The sequence below is a fragment of the Bos javanicus genome, chromosome 28 (genome assembly GCF_032452875.1).
Source record: "Bos javanicus breed banteng chromosome 28, ARS-OSU_banteng_1.0, whole genome shotgun sequence".
NCBI classification, from domain to species: Eukaryota; Metazoa; Chordata; class Mammalia; order Artiodactyla; family Bovidae; genus Bos; species Bos javanicus.
Window position 1 is genome coordinate 28,887,373 of NC_083895.1, and position 23,985 is coordinate 28,911,357.

At 52.5% G+C, this 23,985-nt stretch overlaps 1 protein-coding gene across 3 annotated transcripts in view; it reads left to right on the forward strand.

Annotated features, from left to right (window-relative positions):
• The window catches only part of SLC29A3 (solute carrier family 29 member 3), a 45,854-nt gene that overhangs the window by 5,740 nt on the left and 16,129 nt on the right, over window positions 1–23,985 (forward strand). For all 3 annotated transcript variants that reach the window (XR_009734285.1, XM_061405814.1, XM_061405815.1), the window contains exon 3: window positions 21,124–21,206. Coding sequence is in view for 2 of the 3 variants with exons in the window: in XM_061405814.1 (XP_061261798.1) it covers window positions 21,124–21,206 (83 nt within the window). In the remaining variant the exon portion in view is untranslated. The remainder of the gene's footprint in view (window positions 1–21,123; window positions 21,207–23,985) is intronic.

The window sequence follows — 23,985 nt, forward strand, 5'->3', positions numbered from 1 at the left end:
ATCCCTGACCTAGCCCCGTGGAACTTTCGATGAATCTAACGTTAACTGAGGCTTCCCTCATGTCTGACTGGAAGGGCTCTTCCAGTTACATGGTCACCCAGGGAGCTTTTTCAAAAATTCCAACCTGGGCTCCTCCCCTGACATTCTGATTGAATCAGGCAGAGATGAAGTGGACATGGGAATTTTAAGACTTCACGTCTCCTCCTCCAGCCCCAACCCCTAGATTCTGACACCCTGCGAGTGCCTCTCTCTGTTAACTGAGGAATTCATAGATGCCTCTAGGGACCAGAACAGCCAGTATAAACTCATTTCGCCGCTGAAGGGCTGTCACAGGAATGTAATGTAGTAATTTAGAGCGTCCTACTCTAGGTGTGGCCTCGGAACCAGGCTTCACTGGGAGCGTGTTAGTGATGCAGTCTCAAGCCCCCGGGCTGGCTGAGTCAGGAGTTGCTAACATGCCACCCTGGTGACTGGCAGGCACCGTGGAGCTAGGGCAGGGCCTCTAGAAACAGACTGTGTGGGTTCAAACCCTACCTCTGTTCTTAGCTCCCTGGCCTCTCAGTGCTCATCTTGCAGTATGTAACAGGAGAATTATACCCCCACCAGCTTCTTAGGGTTGTTATGAGGATTAAGTAAATTAACATGCACACACAGCACTTAGAACAGAGTCTGGTACCACTGCTGTGAGTGCCGTATAAACATTATTATTACTATCATTCGAGCGATGGGGCCCACACTCTGAGCTGCATGTGGCCCTGGTGTATTTCCAGACGGCTGGCTTAGCCAGGGTGCTTTATGATCCACTTTTATTTACCAGTGACTCAAGCGTCCCAGCTTTCTGCCAGCCTCGGTAAATCAGCCAGCCCTCTTGGGCTTCATCCAGGAGATCCCCGTCTGCCTGGGCCAGCACCCGGCCTCGGGCAGCCCCCAGGGCTGGTTCTGTGTGCACCTGTCCTGCCTCCCCGTCTGCCTGCTGCCCCTCTGCCTGCTGCCCCGGGTGGGGAGGACGTGCAGTCCCGTCTCTGGGAGCCTGCCCTTGCCCGGTGGCCGTGTGCCGTGAGCCGCTCTGGCTGCGAGGCAGTCCTTTCCCAGCTGCAGGCACTTAGCATTCCAGGCCCTGCTACTATGCTTTATTGCCTCTTTCCAAGTGCTGGCAGGTGCAGATGTAGTACCTGCGGTTGCCCGGAGCTCCTGGCTCTTGGCATCAGAGATGAGAGACCTGTCACCCTTCGATTCATGGGCCGGGTTTGGGAAGCAAGCATGCTGGGGTGTTTCTGCATTTTGTGGACCATTTTTCTTTGCCTAATTCCTCATTTCTGCCACCCACCTCCCCAGTTCTTTTCCCCTCTCTTCCTGATTTCCCTGTGAGAGGTGGTTGGTCTGTGCTGTCACCTGAGGGCTACTCTGGGGGAGGAAGCCGGAAGAGTCGGACGGGTCTGTCTCCAGCCGCCACCTGCAACTCAATTAGCTGTGGGTCTGGCTGTTGTGTTTTCTCTGTACTTTCCTTTGTATTTCCCAGGGATGGATACCTTTGGGTGGGGAGTTTGACGCTATAGGAATTTTGCACAGACTGCTTCCCCACCCCACCCCACCCCCCACCTCCCGCCCCTACTGCCCAAATTATGTACTTTCAAGGTCACCTCCCTTCTCAGGCTCATTTCCTTCTGCCTGGAGCAGCCTCAGGATGGTTTAGAAAGCTTTCTGCTCACCTGCCCCCTTGTCTCCATTCTCTGGAATAAGAACTTTGAATAAACTCACCACAAGACTGTGGGCCCAGAGCCAAAAAAAATTAGAGCGTAAACAAGGAAGAATTGACAGGAGAATCTGATGCGGGGGGAACCACGACGACTGCCATATTCTGAGCCCGACTGTAGGCCCACCATGCTGGCAAGGGTGTTATACACAGTGTCTCTTGTTAACCCTGTTTTTTTCTTTTTTTTCCAGACAAAAAGGCTAAAGGCTCAAAGAGGTTCAATAGCCTGCCCCTAATCAGACAGCTCAAAGGGCTATAAACAGTTTTATGGAGAACTTAGGAGGATAGATGACTGCAACATTTGTCGTGTTCAGAGGGTGGTGCAAAGGGGACTGTTGTGGAGACAGGGGCCAACCCACACCTGGATTTGGCCAAACCCTGTCTTTCTTCCTAGGGAGAGCCTGACCTTGGTCTGGTCTCCTTTCTACCCAGGAAGCCCAGGGGCCTTAGCTCTACTCCTGGATTCTGGACCCAGCTTCCAAGTTGTCAGCTGATCCCTCCCCAGCCCCCCACTTCCTCCACCCCGGCCCCAGTCCTCCCTTGGCTCTGGGGTTTTTAAACCATCCCTGATCCTGTGGGGCCTCCTTGCCCTCCCCTCGGCCTTTCCTGCAAGCCTGTAGGACTGCTGCTTGGCCAGGGACCGTCTGTCAGCCACACACCCCCTTTCTGACCCAGAGAGGACAGTGGTGACGTTTTCTCCTGGTCATTCTCTGTCATGAGGCTTCCATGGCCCCCCACACACACACCCAGGGCTCCTTTATGAGGGGGCTGTGGACATGGCCAGGTCATGGGTGGGACCCACAGTCTGAGTTGGTGTCAGCAGGGCCAGAACCCAGGCCTGGCAATCTACAGCTGTCCCATCTATCTGCTGACCAGAGGGGGCCCCAGTGGCCCAGTCCTAAGGAGTGGGGCAGGAGGCAGGTGCATCTCTGACTCTTGGGAACCTCCCCTGCTGCTAGCCGTCTGAGCTATGGGCTCCTCATCCGCATTCCCAGCGCCCAGTGCACTTCCCCATCAGGCCCTCACCCCACAGCCCTTGGTCTTGACCGCTTGTTCTGGGGAGCCATGCTCTCAGCACTTGGCATTCACTCGTTTAACCCCACTGCCCCCTGTGAGGTGGGAACTGTTGTCATCCATGGTGACAGCACCCTTTTCACAGACCATTCGCTGTGAATACAGGCCTCTTACTATATGTCCCTGTGTTCCCAGCAAAGAGTTGCACGTGATAAATATTTGTTGCATTACTTATTATATGACAGGGGAGGAAAGCCTCATGACGCCAATCCAAAAGAGGGCTTTGCAAGGGAGCAGAAGGTCTGGGGGTCACAGTGGTCACCACCAAAGGAGTTCTGATGTTTCAGGTGGTGGGCAGAGACATGAAGTGGGGTTCCTGCCTAGGGAAGGGACCCAGGTTGATCTGATTTAGCAGGTGGGGATCTTGAGCATCTTCTCATTTATGGTAGCTTTGTCCTTATCTCACCCTTCAGCCCCACCCAAAGGAGCAGGATAGCATGACTGGGGAGCTATTCTTACAACTAAGAGCAGACATCCCAGTCCAAGGAGGAGGGTTCAAAGCAACCAGGATGAACTAGTTTAGAGAAGGACAGATCATCAGATGCCTTGGTTATGAGTTGTTGGTTTTACGGAGTCCCCACCACGCAGCCTGTGCCCACCACCAATGGACCCACCATCTTACTAATATTTCGTCTGTAGGATGACCTGGTGAGTTAGGTGCTGTGCCCAGTTTTCAGATGGAGAAGCTGAGGCTCACAGATTTGGAGCTAGTGACCCAAGGTCACTGACTCCCAAGTGACAAAAGTGGGCTGTGGACCAGTCGGGAGTTTAGCAAGAACCTGTGCTGGTAAGCAACATTCTCTGGACTCTCCATCTCCCCTAGAGTCCTCGGTTCTGGCTACACACTAGAATCACCCAGTGAGCTGCGAAGCCTGCCCGCCTGCCCCACCCACCCAATTCTGGCAACATTGAAGGAGGGGCCTGGACACAAGTATTGAAAAGCTATCTGCTGCTGCTGCTAAGTCACTTCAGTCGTGTCCGACTCTGTGTGACCCCATAGACAGCAGCCCACCAGGCTCCCCTGTCCCTGGGATTCTCCAGGCAAGAACACTGGAGTGGGTTGCCATTTCCTTCTCCAATGCATGAAAGTGAAAAGTGAAAGTGAAGTCGCTCAGTCATGTCCAACCCTCAGTGACCCCATGGACTGCAGCCTTCCAGGCTCCTCCGTCCATGGGATTTTCCAGGCAGGAGTACTGGAGTGGCATGCCATTGCCTTCTCCGGTAAAGCTCTCTGGGTGAGGCTAAATGTGCAGCCACATGATCTAAGAGAAGGGTTACCAGGTGGGGGTAAGGAGCAGCCTCTACCAGAGCATCCATCAAACAGGCTTAGGGACCTCATGAGAGATGTAAGTGAGCCCTCTGGAAGGACTTCCTACAGTGCAGGTTGTCAAAGCTGGCAGTGGAGGGGAGGATGAAAGTAGGCTCCCTGCTGGAAGTTCAAGGAATGGCTTTCCTTGGCCTGGGCTTCTTCAGAGAGAGTGGGGTCCTCACTGGGACCCTTCCAAACAGAAATGGTGGAGCTGAAAGCTCAGCTTCTATGCACCAGTGCTGAATCAAATCTTGGAGACAGAGTGTTGGGTGAAATAGAGAATAGCTTTATTGCTTTGCCAGGCAAAGGGAGACACAGCAGGCTCCTGCCCCAAAAAACTATGCGTCCCTACATGGGAGGATTTGGTGAGGAGTTACAGCAATAGTTCAAGGGTGGGGTTGCTGATAAGAGGAGTGTGTGGGGGGGGCCTGCAAGCCTTTAATCTGCCTCCGGTCTTCTGTCTTCTCTGCAGTGAAGAATGCTAATTCCGTTTGTTGGGGGTTTTGATTCTGTAAAGATCTCAGAGATATTGTGTATCCCACGAGGTGGAACCAGAACCCAGCCCCAAGGCTGCACTACTTTTTCTTAGCTGCCTTTCCCTTATCTCTATACCTTCCCAGATGAGCCCTTTGGAGGAATCTGCCCTTTGGAGGCTGGAGTCTGTTCCCTACAAGAAAAAGGGACAGAAAGTCTCCCGTGCCCAGAAGCCCTCCAGGGTCCTGCTCAGTCTCACTGAACGAGGGCTCTGGTATTCCTTTGACCTAAACACTTCGGGCTTCGTTAATTCCTCAGTGTGCCTCTGCTGTTCCCCCAGGGCCTGACAGCCTGGGAAAGAGACTTCAGCCTTTCCTCTGATCACACGCTTAGTGTGAGCTGGGGGGCTCATTGCCACCCTTCTCTTACTCCTCACTTGCCAGCCTCCTGGAAGAGGAGCAGTAGAGCCGACTGGGCCCCAAGGTGGATGTCCTAGCACCTGGGGTGACACAGACAAGAGCAGGGGAGCCATGAGAATGGGGGACAGGGAAGTGGAGGTGGTCCTGGTCTCCTCTCTCCTGCGCTGCTGCCTCTGTGAGGGCCCACCAGTGGGCTGTGACCTGCTCCTGGAGTTTCAGAGCGCGGGTCATTTATTCTGTAAGTGCTCAGTACCTGGGAGGAAGCTGGGTCTGTCTGTCCCATGGGACTGCGGGGGAGTTGGGAGGAGCCCAGGGGGGTGACAGGACTTTATTCAGCTCCAGTTTTAGTAGTGCCCTCCCTTACCATGTGGCTTGGGGTCGGGCTCCATGGCTTCTGGGTCTTTTGCACGCAGACCCACCTGCAGTATGTACAAGGTGCTCAGGATATTATTGCTGGGAGGGAAGTCTGGTATTTACTGAGCATCTCCTGTGAGGCATCTGCAGTGTGCGGGCTGGGCCGAATCCTTATAATATTCACCACCTTTACCAAACTCTGGCCCTGTGCCAGCCACTGCACTAAGAGCCCTGGTTTGTTTATTAATTCCATGAGATTTATTAAACAACCTACTGTGTGCCAGAGGTTTTCTTTTCTTTATCTCTCTTGGTCCTTATAGCCCTCAGGGTATTATTATGCCCATTTTACAGAGAAGGAAACCAAGGCTCGAAAAATACAAGTAATTTGTTCCCAAGCACAAAGTCAGTGACAACTGTTACTCAAGCCAGGCCATCTGAACCTATTGTCCATGCCCTTAGTTCCTGTGCCCCAAAGCTGCCTTTCTGATCTCAGGTCGCCTTGACCTACAGTGGCTTGAAGCAGGGCTTGGGTTCCCAGGTAGAGATTGAGGCTGGGTCATGGCAGTGAGAACACCAGATCCTAGCCACTAGACCAGTGGTCAGTGACAAGGGCCCGGGCCCTTCCGCTTTGCAGAAAAGAATTTCCACAAAGTTGGAAAGTAGTGAAGGAAGTGAAGTGTTTATTAGAGGAAGAAAGAGTACACAGTACATGTGGATAGACACATGGGCAGACTCAGAGAGAGAGAGTCCCAGAGTCGCACCCTGGTGGCAGTTTGAATTTTATGGGGCATTTCTTCTGGTTTTCCTTTGGCCAGTCATCTTGGTTTGCCTGGTTCACAGTCCATATTTGGGCTTCTCTGGTGGCTCAGACAGCAAAGCGTCTGTCTACAATGCGGGAGACCTGGGTTCAGTCCCTAGGTTCGGAAGATTCCCTGGAGAAGGAAATGGCAACTCACTCCAGTACTCTTGCCTAGAAAATCCCATGGATGGAGGAGCCTGGTGCAGGCTACTGTCCATGCAAAGAGTCGCAAAAAATCAGACACAACTGAGCGACTTCACTTTCACTTTCAGTCCATATTTGGTATATCTCAGGATCATCACATGTGTGTGCCCTCAGCTCTTAGCCAAGATGGACTCTATCGAAAAGGTTGTGGGTAGCTTAGCATCAGTAGATATCACTCCCCTTTAGACCTCCAAGGAGCCTTTCTGTGCCTGTGTGGTCAGGAAGGTACCCTGACTTCAAGAATAAGAAATATGTGGTCTGGGTAGGGCCCAGCCTCCTCCCTTGATTGTCCTGCCCTGTCTTGGCGTTCAGTCCTCAGGGAATGAATCCCCTGTCACTTTACCCCGGTGGCAGGGGTGGGGGGAGGGGAGGGCCCATCCACCTCCGGCCTCGTTTCCAGATGTTTTCAGACTGCTTTTGACCCCGGTGCACATTTCACCTGGCAGAACCTACGTGTCTGTAATGGAAACAGCATTTCATGAAGCAGCATCTACACTTTTAAAAGAAGATCTCTGATTGTAGTTTTCAAAGAGGAGCAAGTGATCATAGGGCTGATTTTATAAATGGCTTATGAGCCACCCAGGCTGAAGATGGAGTTTGCTTTGGGATTTAACCTTTGGTACGAGCCCATGATGGCCTGGGGGAGCAGTGTCGTGGGGGAGGCGCAGAAGCTGGACTGGGAGACTGCACACCTGGGAAGCACCTCTGGGTGTTCTACTCTGCACCTGTCTCCTTCTGGAGGTTTGGAGCGGGAGTTACAGGGGGACGTGTGGTCAGGAGGGTATGGATCTCTCTGGGTTTGTTTTGTTTTTCATACAGGGGAAATGGCAGGCAGTTTGTATGCGTCTGTGAGTGGGCCAGTGGAGAGGGGACCATGTGTGCTGAGGAACATGAGGAAGCAGAGCTGGGTGAGGTCCGCAAGCAGACAAGGCCTGGGCTCAGAGCAGTGGAGGGGTCCCAGGCAAGCCCACAGATGATTCATCCTCAGGAACAGGAGAGAAGGCAGCCAAAGAGAAAATGAAGTAAAATTTTGGTCCTGATCTATTAAGTGGATTTCATATCCATTAGTGGGTTGCAACCCGTTATTTGAAAAGCCCTCACCTGTTTGCCTGTGACCTCACAGTCAGCCATAAGGATGCATTTTGCTCAGAGGGAAGGAAAGTGAAGCGGTAAATGATGAGCTGATGCCATAGGGCTGTGAAGACAAGGGTAGGGACTATAACCCAGGGGTACCTGAGGCTGCCTTAGATTTCCTGGGGCACTTCAGCAGACACTCAGATTCTCAGGCTCCGCCCTGCTGGCTGCCTCTCCTGGGCGGGCCAGGTGCTCCTGACATAGCCAGCTGGCAGGGGAGTGGGCATCCAGGTCTCCTCTGTGCCACATGCTGTTCCTTGAGAAGCTTGTGCCTTTCTGGATGTAGATAGATCGTGGCCCTCCTGCAGTCCACTCCTAGTGCAACTCACATCTCTTTGAATGGAAAAGATGCCCCAATTCCATCTGGGAGTCTATTTTTTAATGCTGAATGAATGCTGAAGAATGATGCCAAGTGAGTGAAACACCCTTCCTCACCCTTTGAAAGCATATTAAGGCAGGATTTTGCCTGAGCCCTGTCATCCCAGAAAAGGAGACAGTGGGGGCAGTCTGGGGGTCAGGCAGAATGGGAGGGGGCTCCAGGCTTCCTGCACAGGGCATGGGCGAGTGGTTGCCAGGCAGAGGGCGGGTCCCTCCCCCTGCACTGTCCAACAGCCTGGGCAAACATGGATGGCTGCTCTAAACCATTTTTTAAAATTAGAACCAAAGTGAGTCATTTTTTTTTTTTATTCCCTTGTCCACCCTCTGATTCTAACTGCAGACCCAGCCAGCATGCCATTCCCAATAAATACACTGTGATGGCTTTTTCTTCTGTTTTTAGCTCTTGCTGTGTCCTGCAGAGGGAAAGAAAAAGCCCAGCCTGAGACGCCGTCAGTCATGCCTTCGATGGCCTCGACTTCTCTTTTTGTCTTCTCCCTGTGTGCTCAGGGCCCCTCTCTATACCGGCACCCTGCACCCTGGCCCTCCCAAGCTATTGATCACTCCCCCTCTGCCTTCGGTTTTATTCCTTCCCTCTCTCGTCCTTAGAATCCAGAGGCGATTTCCTTGACAAATTCAAGGGCTTCGAGTCTCCTTAATGTGACTGATCATCCCGAGGATCCAGAGAGCGGAAACAGACTGTAGTCTTTGTGGGCGCCTTTGTTACAGGGCCGTGATCCGGGAGGGGCATGTGGTGGTGTCAAGGGCTGGGGGGTGGTCCTCTTGGGAGTCCTGTCTGTGTGTGCACTTGTGTGTACACACATCTGAGGTGTGTAGCAGCCTATGGATTCTGCCTACATGGGCCTCAAAAACAAACAGCCTCCCTGTAGAGGAGAGGTCATGTTGGGTGAGGAACGGCAGCCTAGGCTGCTCAGGACTCCCTCCTCCTGGTGGTTCTCCTGGGTTTCCTCCTACAGAGAGTCTAGAGCACTGCCACACCACCTCCACGTTACAGACATGCCACAGGGCCTGGTCCCTGCCCTCAGTGGTCAGCCCTGGGGACCAGTGCACATCAGCCCTCTGGGAGCTGCAGAAACTGAGGGTAGGTGGGGAGTTTCCTGGGAAGGCCTCTTCCTCCTCGCCTTGGCCACATGGTCAAGCAGCAGAAGAGGAAGGACAGGCTGGCCAAGCAACATCAGGGGCCGAGCCCCGAATCAGCTCTCAGCCCATGGACGTTGTGCATGGACTTGTAGGCTTCCAGTTTCTCTGACTTTTTGTCCTGTCTGTTTCTGAGCCATTTCCCTGCTGACTAAGGTTCTAGCCTGAGGGTGTTTGGTGGTGGTGGATTAGTCACTAAGTCATGTCCGACTCTTGCCACCCCATGGACTATAGCCTGCCAGGCTTCTCCGTCCATGGGATCTTCCAGGCAGGAATGAGGGTGTGTAGGTAGCACGTAAAGGGTGAAGATCCAAGGCCTGCTTGCCCCTGGTCAGGGACCAGGTGAAGGTGAAGGGGGCGGGGAGCAGAGTGGAAGGTTGGCAGGAGTGATGTTGCCATTTACCCTGCTCACCCTGCCTGGTGGAAGGACCTGGGGTTCGGGAAGGCTGGGTTGTTTCTGACTCTGTCGAATTTGCTGGGTGACTTAGGGCTCTTGTTTCCTTAAGAAACTAGATTGAGGCTGGCAAACTTTTTTTTGCAAAGGGCCAGATGGTAAATGTTTTAGGCTTTTTGGGCCACGGGATCTCTGTGGCAGCTACTTGGCTCTGCCCTTGTAGAGTGAAAGCCACTGTGGATAATTCATAAACAAACAAGCATGACTTTTTCAGTATTTCCCAAAAAAAGGAAGCTGGACAGATTTGACCCCAGGCCAATCTCTTGCCAACCCCAGGACTGGCTGCTCCCTGTGGTTCTCCCCCTACAAGTGTTCTGAGATCTGTTACAGAGGTGCCTAACTGACTTGATTTCTCTTTATAATACTTACCACTGCCTGACATATTGTCTGTTTATTTTCTTATGCGTTTGCCGACTGTCTCCTTGACCAGAACATCAGTTCCATGAAAGCAGGAACTTGAACTAAATTCCCCCTGAATCACTACTGGGCTCAGAAAGACGAGCAGAGTGAGGAGTTGATGGATAAGTGTTTGTAGAGGGCCTGTCTGTGCTGGACTCATGGGGAGAGGGCACGGGTGGAAGACCCTCGCAGGATTAGATGCCGGGGTCCCGCATTCAGGACTCTCACCGTGGGGTCAGTTTTGCACAGAATACACTGGAGCAGACGTCCTTCCCTGCCCAGTCGAGTTGCTCAAGCCTGAAACTGAGGGGTTACCCTTTGTCTTCCTCTGTCCTTCTACCCCCACAGTCAGCCTTTCAGCAAGTCCTGTCAAGTCTACCTCTGAAACGTCTTAATCCCTCCAGTTCTTCCCTCCACAGCCTCAGCCTCGCTGGCTCCCAGGGTGTCCCCTGCCATCAATTCTCCATGGAGGCTGCCGAAGTGGTTTCTTTAAGACAAAATAGAGAGGCCAGATAAGAGGACAAAGGACTGGGTCTGAGCTGTGTGGCTTTGGACAAGTACCTGACCTCTCTGAGCCTCAGTGTCCTTGTCTGCAATGTTGAGGCATTAAATACATGAAGAACACTTGAAATAGCTCTGCATGGTGGGGGCTTGGTGAGTGGGTGCTGGTACCCAATTTCTCAAGGGTTTAGAACCTCACATCCAAACTCTGGCCTCAGCCAGCTTGGTCCCCTCTTCTCTCCCTCACTCCCTGGATTCCAGAATCACCCTGGTTTTTCAGTTGTTTGAACACACCAACCTCATTCATCCCCTTACCTTTCACGAGCTTATCCTTGGGTCTCTGTTCACATGTTACCGTCTCACTACTCTCGCCAATATAAGTCCCCGCATTAGGCCCTGTTTTATCCCCTTCCTTGGTTTTTCTTTTCATTGCATTTGTTACAATTTCCTGTCTTTTAAAAAGGTTGTTTACTCATTTTTTTTCCTCCCTCACTAGAGTACCCCAGCCTCCAGCACATGCTGGGCAAATAGAAGGTGCTCGGCCATTACCTGTTGCATAACTGAGTGGGCTCTGAAAGATTGACTGCCTTTTACCATTTCTTGAGTGAATGAATGAGTGGATACATGCATAGCCCCTGCCACCAGCTTCTGCCCCTCCATTCGTTCCGCCACCTCCTGCCAGGTGACCCTCTAGACCTAGCACTGACCATATGGTTTTGCTGTTCAGAGGCCTTCCATAGCTTCCTGCTGCTGCTGCTAAGTCACTTCAGTCGTGTCTGACTCTGTGCGACCCCATAGACGGCAGCCCACCAGGCTCCCCCATCCCTGGGATTCTCTAGGCAAGAACACTGGAGTGGGTTGCCATTTCCTTTTCCAGTGCATGAAAGTGAAAAGTGAAAGTGAAGTCGCTCAGTCGTGTCCGACTCTTTGTGACCCCATGGACTGCAGCCTTCCAGGCTCCTCCGTCCATGGGATTTTCCAGGCAAGAGTACTGGAATGGGTTGCCATTGTCTTCTCCATCCATAGCTCCCTAGTACTATCTGAAATAAACACCCCTCTTCAGCCTGCTACATGAGACCACCCATTATCCTTCTTCACCCCCATGTGCCATCATATAACCAAACTGCAGCTTAAAAAGGGTCAAAAGGGAGGCAACAGTGCGTGAGGAGGTCCAAGGAGGGGCCAGGAGGCCAGGCTGCATGGGGAAGAGTCCACAGCTGCTGGACCCTGCAAGGCAGATAAACATAGGACAGGTGGGCTTGGATTGGGGGTGAGGAGGTGTGGGCAGAAGAAGGAGCTGGGCAGAGACATGGGTGGAGCTGGGATCTGGTGGAGTGAGCATGAGCCCCAGTCAGCTGCTGGGGATATGGGGACCAGCAAATGATGGAGCTGGGGTGAGAGTGAAAGGGAAACCAAGCAAACTTTGACAGGAAGACACAGAAAAGGAGGAGGAACCCTGGGCCTTTGGAGGGGGGCTTGCCTTGAGGGTCTTTGGTTGGGGAGGGTGGAGCTTGGGCTCAGGTAGCATGGCTGGCTGGCAGTGGAAAGTGTTCTGGAGGCAGAAACTGATGCACGTGTGGGGCTGTCGCGGCCGGGGAACTCCGGGGCAGGGCTGTAGCGCAGCAGGGAGGAAACTAACAAGGCCCCTCCAGTGGCAGAGAGAGCAGGTCAGGAGGGCAGGGAGGTGGCCCACGAGTCCAGGTTGGGGGTTCCTGTTCCTGTGGCTGCCTCACGACCCAGGCGGCGTGGAACAGCAGGAGTTTCATCCTCAGGGTTCTAGAGGCTAGAACCATGCTGCCCCTCTGCCTGCCCCCTCCCCCCGACAAAGACTCTAGGGAGAATCTTGCCTCTTCCAGGTTTCAGGACTCCCAGTCAGCCTTGAACTTCCTTGGCCTATGGCAGCACTACTCTGGTCTCGGCCTGTGCATTCCCTGGGCGCCCTCCCTGTGTGTCTGTCCAGGTGCCCTCTCCTTCTTGGAAGGACGTTGGTCCTTGGATTTAGGGCTCACTCTTATCCAGTATAACCTCATCTTAACTAATTATATTTCTATAAGACCCTGTTTCTAAATCAGGTCACCTCTGAGGTTCTGTGAAAGTGAAAATCGCTCAGTCTTACTGGCCCCATGGACTATACAGTCCATGGAATTCTCCAGACCAGGATACTGGAGTGGGTAGCCTTTTCTTTCTCTAGGGGATCTTCCCAACCCAGGGATTGAACCCAGGTCTCCTGCATTGTAGGTGGATTCTTTACCAGCTGACCCACAAAGGAAACCCTGAGGTTCTGGGTTGCTGTGAATTTGGCGGGGGGACACTTTTCAGCCCATTATAGGGGTGGCATGTGTGTCAGGAGCCTGAGGGCTGAGAACAGGCCTTGGATGTGGGTGGACTGCAAAGGGGACCCTTCGAAGGAGTCTTTCTGTAGAACCATCCAGGAGTGATAAGCAGTTCAGACTGAGGGCAGAGGCCGCTCTTTTAGGGAGCTTGGAGTGAAAGGAAGGAGGGGCCTGGTAGCTGGGGACAGTGAAGTCAAAGAGGTGTTTTTTTTTCTTAGCCCAAAGGAGACCTGAGTGGGCATGTTAGGCAGAAGAGGAGGAGGGAGCAGCAGTGCAGGAGAGAGAAAATGCAGACGAGGATGCTGAGGCTTCGCTGAGGAGTCTCCCAGACGCAGGCTCTGGTGGGGGAGGGGTACCTTCTTGCCCCAGAGAGCTTTACACAGAGGGGAGGAAGGGTGGAGAGGCTCCTTCCAGAAAACCTCAGGAACTTTGCTTATTATCCGCTGGCAGGAATTCCAAAGGAGCTGTGAAAAAAGATTGCAGTCTGGGAAGGCCTTCTAAGCTGTGAAAGAGCAAGAGCGATAGGAACCCCAGGGAGTCTGGGCCTGGAGACTGTCAGCCTTGAGGCCAGCTCAGGCCAAGCATCAGGGCCGATGTGAGAACAGGGTGCAAAGGTCTCATGGGGACTTCTTTCCTCTGAGTGGCTGGGTCATCTTTCCGGACCTCACCTGTCTTGACCCCAGCTTTGCTGTGCCTTTGGGTCCCTGGTACCCCATCACACCTAGGTGGATTTGGGCTTCTGTTTCCCTCACCTGTCTGACCTTAGAAACAGTCACTGCCCCTCCCGCCCTGCCCAGCCAGCCTTCCCTGTTCATCCAGGCCTTGGGCCACAAACCCCTTAGCTTTCCGAGGACAATGCCCCAAACAGGGGCCTTAGAACCCACAGACAGAACACCACCAGAATCTTCGTGGGGATACCAGCCCTCTGCTCCATTCTTGGCCTGCCAAGGAGCCCCACCCAATGCCGGGATGGGATTGCCTCCCCAGCAACATCCCGGACACAGAGCTCGGCTCTGCACTGTCCAAAGGCAGCAAGTTTGCAACGGCAGCTATTCTTGGCTCTAGCCTGCTCACTGCTGCTAATTTCATGCCCCCGTGATCCAGGTAATGCTTTGCTGCCCCAAGCTGCCACCCCCAGGCTTGAATCGCTTTTTCTCGCCCCGCAGGAGCCCAGCTGCCTCTGCCACGCTGTTGAGGTGGGGGCCACGCAAAGCTGCCTCTCGGAAGCCACTGGGCGGCCGGCCCAAACTAGTCGGCCGCGGCTCGTGACTAATTTGCCGCACTTATTTCAAAGTGCCCTAATGGCTTTCGGGGGAGAGGAGGCTTACCCGGAGCCTGCCAGAGATAAACAGGCTCATTTTGGGGCCTCCCTGCCCGAAGAAACCTCTTTACCTGGACTCCAAGCTCAGAATTAAATTCTTCCAGAAGAGATGCTTAGCACGGAGCCTCTCAGCATGGCGGAGGAGAGGAAATGTTCCCATCGTAAAATAGGCCTCACATCTGGCCAGCTGGCTCAGGTGGAGTTTTAGATTGTGTTTTTAGAGCATCTCTCCCCGTTCCTGGTGTTCACAAGCTGGGCCAGAGTGTCACAGATAAAAACGGGTTTCCTCATCTCCATCACAAGTGGATCGATGCCCCGCACCCTGACCACAGGGTGGCTCCACACCGCCCTGGCACCTGGAAGTCTCTGACCCCCTGGTGTGCCCCTGGTGGCTCTGTCCACAGTCTGGCTTTTGATCCCCACCCCCACCTGTCCTGGGGCGTTCTGCTGGGGTTTGCATGGTCAGGAGAGAAGCTGGAAGCCTGCCCGGTGCTTCCCAACTATAATGTCCTCCTTCACATGGTCTGTTCTTATCAGCAGACCGTGTCCATCCATTTTGGTGGCTGACAGAAGTGAGGGCTTTTCTCTTAATCTTTTTTTTTTTTTTCCTTTTTGATGCTATTCAGATCCACAGGCCTGAGGAAATGCCCAAGGGAATGGATGGTGGGGTTTAAGGAAAAGAGATAGTTAGTAAGCAGAGGGGAAAAATCAAGCCTGTCATTTGCTGGCTGGGGCAGAGGGAAGATGTCACCCTGATGACATCTTTGACCCGTGGGCTGGGCCCTGCTCACTGTTGGGAAGCCATGTGCACTGCCAGTCCCGGCCTCTAGGGCATCCAGTGGCATGCTGCAATCCCAGCGATGGTCTTTGGGTTGGTGCAACTGTGAGGCAGGCAGCCCCGGCTACATGGCTCTTGGTTTTGAGGAGTGATAGTGATGATCTCCCATCCCCCTCCCCGCGTCCTGCCGCCTCACTCCCCAAGTGTGCACCTCTGTGCAGTTCGTCCACCTGTTAGCCTCAAGCTTCTTATCTGTAAAATGGGAGCAGTCCCAGCTCTGACTTGCTCTTACAGGCTGAATTAAGAGCAGATGGACTGGCACCTGTGCAGGTCACATGAAAGCAGTTTTGTTCAAATGTCAATAACCTGGTGCTCTGCAAGGCCTCCGTGTCCACTGGGTCACCTGAAAGTGAAAGTCGTGTCCGACTCTGTGACCCCATGGACTATACGGTCCATGGAATTCTCCAGGCCAGAATACTGGAGTAGGCAGCCTTTGCCTTCTCCAGGGGGTCTTCCTGACCCAGTAATCGAACCAGCAGTCTCCTTCATTATAGGCGGATTCTTTGCCAACTGAGCCATGAGGGAAGCCCATTGGGTTACCTGGCAGGTGCCAAAGAGGACTTTTGATGTTACCTTTGCCAGAGGCCAGGCCCGAGGTAATTGCAGAGTGCAGGGAAGATACTGGAGGGCGGGGGTATTCAATTAGACCTTCAAGGAGCAGAAGTTTTCTTCCTGTTCGTAAGAGCTGGACTTACCTCACGTTGGGTTGGAGAATTCAGAGTGGTGGGGCAGCCCTCTCTCCTTAGCACCCCCGGGGGGAGGGGCGGGTGCCCTGGCTGCACTCCTGCCTCTCTGCCCTGTGGATTGAATGGACCACTCGTGCCTTCCTGCCTCAGCTTGGTAGATTCCTGTGGATACTGAGGGAAGCCTCAGGGTAGTCTGTTCCGACAAATGAGCCGGGGTTAGAGTCCTAAGTGGCGAAGAAGTGTCCATTCCTGTCTTGGCATGTGTTCTTCTGCCTCTTGGAATGCCATTTCTCTTTCTACCACACCCACCCCATTCCCATATCTGTCTGGCAAACTTCCCCCCATCTTTCAGGCTGCAGTCCAAGATGGCCTCCTATGGGAAGTCCCCCTAAACTCCCTCCTTCCCTCCCCACCCCTTGGATCCATTGTCCTACAGCTGTGGGATTGTACCCAACTACATGCTTCCTAAGGGCATCAGCCACCCTATCTCTTCTATTTTATATGCCAGACCACCAGCCTAGTGTTGGGTATACAGGGGCTTGCTGCATCTTCAATGAACCAGGGAGTGGGTAGAACATGAAGGGATGCTGATCCAGATGGAAGTGGTCACTCAGCTGGGCTTGGGGCTATGGGTTACCAGCCTCTGGGTCTCCCACCTGCAATTACATCAGGCCCAAACTGACCCCCTGGTTTTCCATGAGCTGTGTAAACAGGGCTGCCATGTTGCACAACTCTGAGGAGCTCCATTCATATCACTGCCCACATGACTGTTGCCCCCTGGGGTTGTGCAACGCACAGCCTCCACTGTCATAGGAGGGGGCCCAGTGCCATTGCCCTGGAGGGGTGGTCTTCTCATTGCCCCACTCCTCTGTCACCGGAGTCCATGGGGCCTTTGGGCTCATCTCTGGAGGTGGAGGCTGCAACCTTGTTGCCAGGCACCTGGTGGGACAAATAACAACAGAGCCTATTGAGGGAGCTCTAAGGAATCGGTCCCAAGTGGAGGTGAACTATATGACACAAATTATCTCCAAGAATTGCATTACTCAAAAATCACCCTATAGAATGGAGATTTCAGATTGCTTTGGAGGGGGCAGTGCTGTTACCATTCTGACTGCAGTGTGTTTGAACCAGTGTTCAGCTGTCTTCATATTTCCTTGAGTAGAATAGGGGAAGGTAACCTCAACAGGCCTTGGAAACAAATGAGACGAACCCAGGAAGGGAGCACCAGCTGCGAGTCTGCAGTGTGTAGAATCGCGAATTGAACATAGGGCCTTTGCGGTTGGATGTTTCTTAGAAAGGAGCCTGAGGCTGCATCTTATGTGCCATACTCTGTTGGGGAGTGCTGTCCTAGGGAAGTAAGAGTGAGGAAAAGGGAAGTGAGGCAGGGATGGAGGGGAGCAGATACAGGCCACGGCTTTGCGACTAAAACACAGCTGCTTGCTCAGGCACATGGGGTGTCTCCTGAGGAGCCACGTGGAGCCACCACATTTCAGAACAGATGTTAGGCCGGAGGAGGAATGGCCAGCAGTATGTCTCTAGTCTCCTTCCTGTCTCCCGCCTCTCATCGGTTGAAACCTACCTTGTGGGTGGGGCTTCCTTCACCCTTCTGAGAGGGTCACCTGGCCCCTCCCACAGCCACCCAGGGAGCAAGAGCCTCTGCAGGCGCAGACTGGGCAGTGCACAGGTGCAGGGGTCTCTCCTTGGCAGCTGGCTCCCCTGCTGGTGGCAGCAGTGGCCGTGGCTTCATGACTGTGTGGGACCAAACAGAGAACCAAATGGCCTGAGGGGGAGGTAAGACGAGCAGACCTTGGGTGGCACATAAGCCAAGTCCAGTTTCTTGAAATCAGTGCATGCTGCTTGCAAAAATGATCCTAATTTCAGCAAAGCATTTGGGGAGGAAAGGCTTGGGGGACTGATGTGGTCAGCCAGCATAACCTTTGTTCCCCTCGTGCGCGGGCACATCAGTCCTCATGTCTGGCAAGAAGTGGAATGAAATCATGGTCAGCTGTCTCTGCTTTCATCAGGAACTGAATTTAAATAGCTATAGGAAGGCTGCAGCATTCAGAAAAACCCCAGTTACTCGGAACTTGGCTATCCCACACCCTCACTAATTAGGAATCTATTGCTATGGAACAAAATACTACAAACTTCGTGGCTTACGACAGACATGTTTATTATTTCACAGTATCTGTAGACCAGGGGTCTGGGCTTAACCTGTCCCAGTCCTCCTCTCAAGGTCTCACACGGCTACAGTAAGGGGTTGGCCAGGGCTGCAGTCTTACTGGAGACTCGACTGGAGAAGGATCTGTTTCGGCTTACTTGGGTTGTTAGCAGAACTCAGTTCCTTGCATTCATTGGATTGAGAGCTTCAGTTTCTTGCTGGGCGTTGGTCAGAAACCACTGTCAGCGACTAGGGGTCACCTGCAGTCTTTGCCACTTGGGATTCCTCAGCCTGGCCACTGGCCTACCCCAAGCCATCACGGGAGGAATAAAGGAGCCCAGCAAGATGGGTGCTACCGTCTCATGCGATATAATTCTGTCCACACACTCATGCATACCCTTCACCATTGCCATGACCTCTTGGTTAGGAGCAAGTCCAAACAGGTCCCAGCCACACTCAGAAGAGGGGAGGATTCAAGGGCATGAACACAGGAGGCTGAGAACATGGGGGACATCCTAAGAACCTGCCCACCACACCTCATTTTGTTAGAACTCCACTTAGAGGCAAAAGCAACAATTAAGTAAAAACCACCACATGTTTATATCAGGAATTAAGTGTGGGAAAACAAGAAAAAAACAAAGCTGTTTGGGATGTGCTGAGTCCACTTATATCACCAACCACAGCTTCCTGATCTGATCCAGTAGAAAGATGGCACATGATCAAGTCCATTCTTTCCCTGCCTCATCGCCTACCCCCCACCCCACCCCCCCAACATGCTGTTTGTAAGGCAGAGAAATGGGCTCAATCAGCAGAAAGGGAGTCCTAGCCTTATCCACTTGTCAGTATTTTAAAAGCTTTCCAACACTAAAAGGAATTTTTTCTGCTTAAATATCAACAAGCCAGAACAATAACCTAGAAAATCCCCATTCCTAAAATGTTCAGGGAACCTGAGCCTGCTTGAAAAAACAAAGAGCTTCTGCATTCCACGTAATGGCTTCATAGACTTGTCACAGAATGAACAGCCACTGATGGAATGCTGTCATCTGGAGCTCAGATTTGGGGCCATCCTGGCCCCCACCTGCAGCCATCTTTTCCTTGAGGCCTTTTTCCATTGCTTCTGCCCGCCCAGCGCCTGCCTGACCTCACGTACACCCAGCCACTGTGTCAAGATGTAATTGACTGAGTGCCTCAGACCAGTCCAGGCTCTACTGAGCCCATCAGGGCAGGAACAATGAGGTAGCTCCTCAAAGAAGGAAGGCTATTTCTGAGGTTCATGGTTGATGGACTGCACTAGCTGTGATTATCATTTTAATTGCAAGGCCACCACCACCTTATATTCAGGGTGCAGATTTCAAAGACCACAAAGCACTCTGCAGGCTTAAAAAGGGACCATGGCAACGGTCTGTGCTTCAAACTAAAAGGGACCCATTATGACATCTTTCTTTCTTGGCCTCCACATTGCAACCAGAATCTCCCAGAAAGGAAAGAGCTCCCCCTCCGTTTTAAGATCTGACATAAATCCCACCTCCTCTGGGATCTTTTCCCCAAACCCTTATTCATTCCTGTTCTCTCCAGGACTCAGGCCCCTCATCCCACTCCCCTACCTGGAACTCCCTTAGAACGCATGGCCCCTACCACAGATTTGACAATGACAACAATCACAAAAAAACCCCATAGAATTCTGACAGCTCTTCCTCTGGTGTTTTGAGACATTAAAAAACCTCACACTCTATCTTACACTCTCCATGGGACACCCTGTTCTTAACAGGGAAGAAGCTGTCTTAAATTCTGTAGAGATCCCTGTTACTGGGGCTCTTTGTGCATTGGCAAGATTTTTGCACACATTGTTCTTTGCACTTGGCACATTTGTACTCAAAATATTTCCCCAGTTAAGTTCAGTGTTGTAAGCTTTCCAGAGTCCTCACATTTTTATTTTTGCGGGTAAAGAATATCATTTGTATAAAGCCCTTGTGCTTGCACACAGTATGCTTCATTCATGTAAGTGGTTTTCATGGCTTAAAACTGTCAGCTTAAAAAATGCACAGCGTGGGAGTTGCAAGTTAAATTTTATGTGGGGACAAAGTGAGGACTATAGTTCAGGAGACAGCACCTCAGATAGCTCTGAGAAACTGCTCCAAAGAGGCAGGGAAGGTCAGTACATACATGATTTTGGTAAAGGGAGAGTACATGCAGTCAACATATTTTTTGCAGATTTCTGCTAGTCACGAGGAGCAGTCATCACCATGAAGGATTTTAGTGCTTTTCCACATATGAGGAGATACAAGAATTGGGCTCATAAAACCTGTTCTGCCAGTCCCCTGAGCACAGAGTTCCTCATTTTTTCTCTCCACCCTGAACATCTTTCAGGGGGTCTTGAAAATCAGCAGCTGCAGCAGCACATGATTTAATTCTTATAGAGGTAGATGGCAAGTGCCAATGGCAACTGCCAATTTGTAATTGATAGAACCCATCGTCATTACTGATCTGGGGTTCACGATTTGACATAAAAGCACCAAAGCCAATATATATCATCCCATTCCAATGTTTTGGTTTTTTGTTCAACGGGTATATTGAAGGATAAGGTATACTCAGTTAAAGCCACCCTAATGAGTGGACAGTCCCCTGAGTTTTGAAAAATGCATACAGTTGCTACTTAGCTTCTTCAGTTGCAAGTTCCAGCACATCATACTCAGAAATCCCTCATCCTGTCTGTGGTCTCATGCACTCTTTGTCTGCACTACTTTTGAGCCACTTCCAGGAAAATGCCCCTTTTGCTCATCGTGGCCAGTTTAGAAGCCACTTGCCAAAATGACTGTGATCTTGGGGTACAGCTCTATTGAAGGAGCAAATCCACAGTCAAAACAGAGTTTCTCTGCAGGGATCAGGGCCCCGTGTATTGCTAAGAGTACTCACTTGGTTGCAAGAATGTGAGACCGTGAATGAACCATAACTAACCCACTTGGATAACTCCAAAATTTGACAATGAGAAAAGATCACTGAGAGGACAAAATTTTTTATTATTTTTTTTGTAAACATACATTGAGTCCTGTCTCCATTGCCTCATCCATGAGGGGTGGGAATAGGTGGGATGGATGGGAGCATGGACTGCAGAACATTTGGGCAGGGACAATGTCCTACCCTTCCTTATGTCCCCTAGCACAGCTCAAGCTGGTGTCTGTCAAGTGACTGAGTGAGTGGTCTTAGGTTAGAGATGGAAGAGACCATGGTGTCTCAGGGGGGATTTAGCCATCACTTGAAGATGTGTGAAGATTATAGGGAGGAGCACCACCAAGAGGATCCCCAACGCTGCTCTCAGGTAGGGCCGCTCCCCTGCATCCCAAGTGCCCTCAGCGACCCCCTCTCTTCTCTGCTTGCAGAACTACTTTGAGAGCTACCTGGCCGTCGCCTCCACTGTGCCTTCCGTGCTGTGCCTCGCGCTGAACTTCCTGCTTGTTAACAGGTAGGCCGCTCTCCTCTCTCTCCCAGGCCCCCGACCTTCTCCTGCAGCTTATCCTCTCTCCCGTGGTCCACAGCTGCCTGAACTGTGGCCACCAAAGCAGGAGGCAAGCAGTTCAGACTCCTTCACAAAGACTGAGAGGCAGATGGGTTACCTGGGGCCCTGCCCACAGAATGCCCAGTCCTGGGACAGTGGGGTCAGCTGCCTGGGCTGCAGGGACACCATGGATGGTTGTCGGGGCCCAGGGAGCGAGGCTTGTGGAGGCTGGTCTTCTAAGCCTTTCTGAGAGCAGAAGGAAGTTAGGAGCCTGGGGACTTCCCTGGCAGCCCAGTAGTCGGGGCTCCACAGTTCCACAGTAGGGGCACAGGTTCCATCCCTGGTCTGGGGAACTGAGATCCTACATGCCATGGAGGGGCCAAAAAAAAAATCTGAGCTGGAAGTTAGCCTGTCAGCTCACCAGCCTGGCTCTTCTATATGGAAAAGGGCCACCTGTGCTCACTGTGGAGCTGGTAACAGCAATTCATGAGCCGAGCACTCACAAGGGGATTACGGGGTGACTTCACACTGCATCCGTGAAGGGTGGGATGCACTGTGGAAGGAAGAATGGTTTAGAAGACAACCCTTGAAACCCACTGTGTGACTGGTGCCATCCCTTCTCCATTTAGGTTTCCAGGGGTAACAGCCTGAGTTACTTTGCCCCCATTTCTCCTAAGCAATCATTGTCTGATAATGGTGGCTATGTGATGGTTCAGAAACCTGGGGATCTCTCAGGCACAGCCTACTGAAACCTTCGGTCCCTGGTGGCAAACTTGTTTTACCCAACTCTGCTCAGTTTGTAAGTGACTCCTTGGATCTCTGCTCAAACAGGATTCTAAAGCAGGTTTGGCCTCAGGGAGTGTGCTGTGATTGATTAGTGATGTCTGTTCTGAGTCCATGAGGAGAGAGGGCAGCACAAGTGCCTCAGGTGTGCTAAGCCTGAACAGATCAGTCTCTCCAAACATGTTATGAGGTTATTCCAATGATCTATTGTTGCATAAAAAGGATCCCAAAACAGAGAGGCTAAAAACACTGACAGTAATCGGTGTCTCTTGCGGTCCTGGGAGTCCACAGGCTCAGCTGGCAGCTCTGGCTGGCCGTCTCTCATGCGGGACAGCTCTTTCTCTGTCCCTCCCCTTGGTCTCTTGTAGGTTGGCCTCAGGTAGTAGGACTTTCCATATTGTAACTGAAGAGCAGCTGCTCCTAGACCGCTCCAGCGGTCAAGCAGGCAGAAGCTGCTCGGTTTTGGTACCCTGCTCTCTGCAGTGACATACTGTCCCTTCTGCCAAGGCAGTCACCAAGCTTACTCAGTTTCAAGGGGACATAGACTCCATCTTTCAACGGAAGGAATGTCAATGAATTTGCGCGCCTCTTAAAACCAAAGTGCAGGCTGGACAAGCTAGAGGGAGGATGGTCTCAGGCAGCCTAGGGGCTGAATGCCAGCTGCCCCCCGCCCCGCCTGTCTCCTTGCACCTGCCCAGCACACAGGGCTATGATCAGTGTCCCAGCAGGGGTTAACACAGCCTCCAGGGACCCTCGTCAGGAGTAAGGCTGAGTGGGGACCCTAAGGGGAGAGCTGGGTTCCTGACAGCAACTCAGAAGAGAAGGCATGAGAAAAGGATGGCATGTAAGAGCAGGGTGATGAGGAAGAGGTGACCGAGCCATGGCGGTGGGTAGTCCCTTGGCCTCTCACTGCCCTCTCCGCTTTCCAGGCCCCTCTCATGATTCTCTGTGCAAAGTGGAAGTCAGGAGATGTGTGCCCAGGCCCACAGGGCCAGGAGGGGGTAGCCTGAGCTGACATCTTACCCAGCACTGCCCGCTCTGAGGTCGTGAGGCCCAGCAGGCAGCAGCCGGCTAGGACCTGGGGTCAGCAGTGGCAGGGCAGGTTCAGCCTCAGGGCCCAGGGCGAATCGTCTCTAATCCTCACAGTTAGCAGTCTGAGTACTCAGTCCTTGGCAGCATTCTCTCCTTTAATCCTGGCAGTGGCCTAGAGCAGCAGACCTATTCCCCTGTTTTATTGATGGGAAAACAGGCTGACAGGGTGACCTGCCCAAGGTCATGCAACCATTAAGAGGTTGAGGCAGGACTGGAACTGGGACCCTTCTCCCTCCACATCTGGACTTGGAACCTCTGGGCCTCCTGTCTCCTAGCTGTCTAGCTTTGCCTGCCCCCTCCCTGCACCGAGAGACACATCTCAGACCCTGTAAGTGAGAGCCCATTTCTGCCCTGGCTTCGAGGTGCTGGAGGGAAAGAAGTGGTGGAGAAGGTCTGGATCTGTCTGCAGTGGGGACTGTGGGTCGCCCGGGTAGCTGCCCTGCTGAGTATGGCTGGGAGCTGGCTCTGGGAGCTCAGCATTACAGGGCATCCTCCAGAAGGGTCTGGTCCACCCCAGGGCCTGCCCTGGCCCTTTCCCAGCTGCAGGAGGAGGTGAGAGCACTGTGGGGAACGCTCCAGCCTCTTGTCTGTTTCTGGACTGTGGGAAGATGGTTTGGAGCTAAGCTGTTTTTTATTTAATGTGTGAGATTGAAATGTCCCCTTTTCTTCCCTCCTGGAGAACCCTGGCTTTCTTTAACTGGCTCATCCATAATCGCCAAGTGTTTTATTATGTAAAATCTGTAGCATCATAAATACTTATGAGGAGGATTTACATTCTGGAGACTTATGAAGAAATCAGTCCCCTGGGGTCCTGAGCCCTCACAAGCAAGGGAGGGGGGTGGAGCTGGCAGCCTGGGTACAGCTGGTGATC